We start from the raw sequence: 6,091 nt of genomic DNA on the forward strand, positions 1-6,091 counted from the left end.
CTCTCTAGTACTTAAAACATTAAACTAAGATAGTTGGAAACATTGGTGAAGGTCAGAAAGCAATGTCCTAATTTTCTCTTGCTAGCTTTAAGAAAATGATATCTTAGTGAGTTCCTAGCACACTAGTACGAGGACATATCTGGGCCACCTCTGAGTTTGGGGTGTCAGGCGACAATGCGGAGGCAGGAGACTGACTTTCCTTGAAGTTTACGCCTCAGATACCGCCATCACACAAAGTATGCGTGGCAGACTATGGCTTTGGATCATTAAGGATTATTTAAGAAAGAATTACTCAGAACATAAAATCACATGTACAAACCCAAGGCTTCTTTCTTTCATATGTCAAGGAGAGCATTACCAACTTTTGAATTTTAAGAATTTAACTTTGTCTTTGTGGTGGTGGTGCAGCACATCTTTAATCCTAGCATGGGCAGGCAGATCTCGGAGTTCCAGGACAGCCAGGGCTACCCCTGCCCCAAGAAAGACCACCTTTGTCATGAAACACGAAACCAAACCAAACCAAACAAAAAACCAAAAACCCCTTAACTTTATCAATCTAAATTCTAGACTAGTTTTTTTTTTTTTTTTACTGTACTTTTTGAGCTCACATGGCTAAAGTTCTAAAGAGGTGGGAGTTTAGTTCCTGATTGTCTTCCCAAAGGGAATTAAGCATTATACCAGCCAGTAATAAGCTGCTGGGAACACTACTGTTAGGTACTGTATATGAAATGGTAGCTTGGTATGCATCGTTCATGGTTACACAAATGTTGGCATTTGTGCATATATACATTCACCCAACAAATATTTACTGAGCTGCCTGCTATCAGTCATTCCCCCTTGAGACGTTCACTATCTATAAAGCAATAAGTGAGACAGTTCAGCACTTAACGGGTTTTCTGCCAAGCCTCATTTCCTGTGTTCAATAACTGGAACACTCATGGAGGTCGACAGACCTCCACATCCCCACTGCACATAAACACATGAACACACATATACACACAACAAAATGTTAAATAAATAAATAGCTTTGTGATCATATAAACTATAGCATATTAAGTGTAGTGCATGAAGAGACAGAACTGATATCAGGAACTGCTCAGAAATAAAGAGCCTCAGATCCCACCGAACACCTACTGAATTAGTTTGCATTTTTAACAAGCTTCAAGATAATTGCAACACATGTTTAAATTTTAGGAAGAGCTGGTGATTTAAAGCATAACTAAAAAAACCAGTAAGTAGTTAGAAGTGATGTCAAAGAGTCTAAGTATTCAAAGATTTATTTATTTTTGCTATTACGTGGATGAGTGTTTGCTTGCATACATGTGAACCATGAGGAGCCTAGAACCAGCAGAGGCCAGAAGAGTGTGTTGGATCTCTTGGAGCTGGAGTTACAGAGTGTTATTTTTGGATGCTACCAACTGAATCCAGCCTCTTCAAGTGCAGCAGTTGTTCTTAACCACACTAAATCGTCTCTCCAACCCCTAAAAAAAGACTTTAAGCCCCCTTTCTGAGCTCTTTAAAGGGTATATATAACAAGTTCAACTATCTAATTCCACTTATTAGGAAAGAAACTGAAAATTACTACTCACTATCCACAAAGAAAAAAGACCAAAAGAAGTAGTGAGAAGCAGTTTCAAACAGGTATGGCAGTGCTGGCCTATTTAAAACAACATTAATCAGCTACAGAAAAGACCCAAATGTGTCATTGTGTTACACTATGTTGATGTTCTTTTTGTTGTTTAGGTTTTTTTTGAGACAGTCTCACCATGTATCCCTGGCTGGCCTGGGGCTCACTATGTAGATCAGGGTGTTGTCAAACCCTGCCTCTGCCTTCTGAGCGCTGGGATTAAGGATATGCCCAATTAGGCCCAATTTAGTTGATGTTCTTAAATTAGCCTTCTGATCTAGATCATAAAATCCTGGAGGACAGGAGCCTAGGTTTTTCTCTCAGCTTTCTTCCCTCTCCTCATTCCCCCTCCCCTCTCTCCTCCCTTCTCCCCCATTCTCCCTTGACCCCTTTTTCCTCACTTTAGCTATTTCGTGCTTCTGACAGGGTCTCACTCAGCAACCCAGACTGCCCTAAAAATCACAATGTAGCTCTTTGAATTTGCATCAACTCCACTGCCTCAATCTTCTGAGTGAATAACGCTGGGATAAGGAGTAAGCCACCATACCCAACCTAGTTTTATTCTCATACACTTCCATTTGTAAACTGAATGATCCTTAGCCATTAAGATGAGTTTGGTGGTAACCTGCAAAATACATTGTGGAAAACTTTACAAGTGCCAAAGTCAAAATTAAAACATGACAGCTAAACTAAAAACGATTCTGTAACAATCTCATTTACCAAACACTCAAAGAAAAGTGGGTTTACTAATCTATGGCTCCCAATCCCAAAGGCTTTCCTTGCTCCATGGAAACTGGTGAGGAGAAGAGTGAGACTGGAGAGAAGAAAGGGTAGAAGAGGATGTAGGGAGACTCGAAATCTCAACAAACTTCTCAGCGCTCCTCCACTCATGGAAACTAAACAAGTAAAAGAGGGAACCCACACCAAACACACAGACTTTGCTGGGTAGGTAGTTTTCTGTCGAAGTCACACATGCTGAAGCCATCTGAGAAGTGAGATCTTATGACTCTGTAAGATCCAGGTGTAGGCAAGCCTGTAAGGCATTTTCTTAATTAGCAATTGATAGGAGATCCCAGACCATTGTAGAAAAAGTCATCGCTGGGCTGGTGGTCCTGGGTCCTATAAGAAAGCAAACTGAGCAACCCGAGCAACCCATGGGGAGCAAGCCAGTAAGCAGCACCTCTCCATGGCCTCTACGTCAGCTCCTGCCTCCAGGTTCCTGTGTAAGTTCCTGTCCGGACTTCCCCCAGTGGTGACAATGATATGGAAGTGTAAGCTAACTAAACCTTTTGCTTCCCAACTTTATTTGATCAGGGTGTTTCATCAATAGTAACCCTAAGACACAGACCTAGGCCCACAGTGGTGGCGCACTCCTTTAATCCCAACACTTGGAAGGCAGTGGTAGGAGGATCTCAAGGCCTGCCTGGTCTACAGAGAGATTTCCAGGATAACTAGGACTACACAGAGAAACTCTCAACAAAAGACATAGACCTTAGGGGGACCTTTAAGAGGACAAATGTTGCTACTAGCAACCATTCACTAGAGAGACCTTGCCCATAACCACACACACACATGAGAATCCCAACCTAAGAACCTCCTTACAATGTTTTAACTCAGAAAAATTAGTCCCCCTACAATTCTCAATCAACTGACTAAGGGCAGTTTATAATACAATTCAGTCTTCCCAAGCTCCGGACTTCACACTATAACTGCTAGGTCACTTTCTAGAAAGTTCTTATCATTGACTCTTAAAAAGTTTCCATAATGGGTTGGAATCTTTTTACTGAGCTGACAATACAGCTAAGTGTAGAGCACCTCTTAACCATGTACAAGGCCCTAAGTTGCATTCCCTATAACCACCCCATTCCCCAAAAAGTTGTATGGATTTTCCGGACCTATCTGTCTCTCAAGTCAAGCAACTCTAGTTACTATCCCCCAAATAAATGCTTAGTTTTCCTGCCTTTGCTTCCATTTCTGCCGTTTCTCTATTCTCTTAACGGCACAGCAACATGAGCCAGGATTTAGCCTCTAGTTGTGTATGATATTTGATATTTGAAATATGGCTAGACCAACTGAAATTCATAATATGTATAAAGTGTACATAAATGTGTTCATATGGGTAAAAATTAAAAACTAAATCTGGTAGTGGTGGTATACACCTTTAATCCTAAGAGCCTGGGAGACTGAGGTCAGCCAAGGCTGTATAGCAAGTTCTGGACCAGCTAGGGCTACACAGTGAGACCTTGCCTTCAAATAAGTAAATAAATGAAAAACTTTTTAAATAATGAGTATATATTCAAATAACATATTGGTGTTGGATATGTATATATATATGTGTGTGTGTGTGTGTGTGTGTGTATATATATATATATATATATATATATATATATATATATTAAACACAGTAAAAGTTCTACCTGGTTTTTGTTGTTGTTTTTTAGTTTTCAATGAGGCAAAGGAAAAATATTTTAATTACTTCTGTAGCTCAAATTATAATGACTATTTTGAACAATGTTAAAGTAAATCTTGCTAATTCTTCAGAGTCTAACTCACATGCCAGTGCCTCCATGAAGTTCTTGTAATGCACAATGAAATGGTTTCTGCCTCTTCTGAACTCCCACAACACTTTTATTTACAGTCTCAAAGAACAAAATTAACTTTATCTTGTTAACGTGTATACCGGTCAGTCCCCACAAAACCAATTACTCAGTTGTTACATCATGTATTCCTTTCTGCTATTTTTATTGTCCTCAATTAGTAAAGTACAACTTTATCAAAGGCTTGCATTATGTGTAGGTAAACAGTGACAGCGATATACAAACACTTGTGAACAGCAAGAGCAAAATCCATGAGTATTACACCTGGTCAATACACTTAGATCAACTGTAAGATACATATACGTGCACGCACGCACACACACACACACACACACACACACACACACAACTTCAAAAGCAGAAATGTCCGACAAAAATTAATGACCCTCAGTGGGGGAAAAAAAAAAGCCTACCAAAAAGGTATTGGCAGGGTTGGGGATGTATCACAGTTGGTAGAGTGCTTGTCCTACCACATCAAGCAGCACACAAACCAGGCAGGATGGAGCTCACCTACAACCCAGCCCTCGGGAGGAGAAAGCAAAAGCCTCAGAAGTTCACAGTCATCCTCAGCCACACAGAAAGTTCGAGGCCAGCCATGGGCTACAGGAGTTCCTTTAAAAACCAAACCTTCCCACAGCCCCAGAGAGACACGCAAATGCCTGGGAGGAAACGGTAACAAAGTTTACGCCATCCAAAGCCATGAAATTAAGTTGTGAGGAAAGTGGTGGGAAGGAAAAAAAAAATAACAAATGTTGGGAACTGTTGGGAGACAAACAAAACTAATAATAGTATTTTAAAATATCCCTGAACTACGTAGGAGGAATCCTGCTGGGTGTATCTCACAACCTCTGCACTGTCAAAGGTCGCGGTGCTTACTTCAAAAGATCTAATTTCAAATGGTCTGAGATCTCCATCCAAGAACTTCCTCCTTAGTGCACCCATTCCAACTCCCTGGCTAGGGACTCGGCGAACTCAGTGTGGAAGCCACTCACTCTCTCCGCTGAACCAAGCGGGAGGACCTGACTTAGGCGTAGATCCGGGGCGACCCCTGAGTCCCCGGGATTCCGCCCCAGCCTCAGAAGCCCGCGGGCAGAGGGGACCCTGAAGCAGAGGGGGCGGGGCAGGGACTCAGAGGAGGACAGGTGCCTTTTGCTCCACGCCCTGCCAGTCAGCACCTCGGGGACAGGCAGGATGGAGAACAGGAAGAGAAGGGGCCAGTGGGAATTAAACCTGGGCTAGCACTCACCAGCTGTCCCCGCCCGACGTTGACAGTGGCAGAAGCTCTTCTCCTTCCGCCATTGCTGTTGACGTCCACGTCACTTTGCCGAAAAGTGGGCCTGGCACCGAGACTGTCTCAGAGACTCGGTGTCGTAAAAGGAGTTATGAAGTCTGAGACCTGAGACTCACCAGAGCGAAAGAGGGAGGAGGCGAGGAACTGGAAGGATGCTACGTCACCGCGTCTCTAGGGCGAAAGGCGGAGCCCGGAGGGGGCGAGAGGGAGAGGATTATGGAAGACCACAAATCCCAGGATGCCAAGGGGCCAGGAGCGGAGTGGGAGGGGCACAAGGTTTGTGGGCGGGGCCTCTGGTGGACCGATCCTGAGGAGTGGGCAGGGTTCTCGGGGACTGGGCGGGGCGCGGGGCGCGGGGCGCGGGGCGGCGGGCCGGAGTGGCTCAGAGGAGGCTCTGTAAAAGTGGAGCATCCTGGCTTAGCATCTTCTTAAAGTCTGGGTCTCTGGCTGTCCGGTGTGAGCCAGAATTGAGAGTCCCAGCTAGTGGAGAGAGGAGGGCAAGTATGAATTCACACAGAGAAGGTAGGATGATTGGAAAGTAAGGAAAGGACAGACCACATCATTTGTAAAGACCAT

At 43.6% G+C, this 6,091-nt stretch overlaps 1 protein-coding gene across 2 annotated transcripts in view; it reads right to left on the minus strand.

The window, feature by feature from the left end:
- The window catches only part of Tbc1d23 (TBC1 domain family member 23), a 55,574-nt gene extending 49,888 nt beyond the window's left edge, over positions 1-5,686 (minus strand). Inside the window, exon 1 of one of the 2 annotated variants that reach the window (XM_031364141.1) lies at positions 5,471-5,685. In XM_031364141.1, the coding sequence (XP_031220001.1) occupies positions 5,471-5,523 (53 nt within the window). In that variant the 5' untranslated portion in view covers positions 5,524-5,685. Of the gene's footprint in view, positions 1-5,470 lie in introns of both variants that reach the window. The other variant, XM_031364140.1, reaches the window with a different exon arrangement.
- Between the last annotated feature and the right edge of the window lie 405 nt (positions 5,687-6,091).

The sequence above is a fragment of the Mastomys coucha genome, unplaced genomic scaffold, assembly GCF_008632895.1.
Source record: "Mastomys coucha isolate ucsf_1 unplaced genomic scaffold, UCSF_Mcou_1 pScaffold12, whole genome shotgun sequence".
NCBI lineage: Eukaryota > Metazoa > Chordata > Mammalia > Rodentia > Muridae > Mastomys > Mastomys coucha.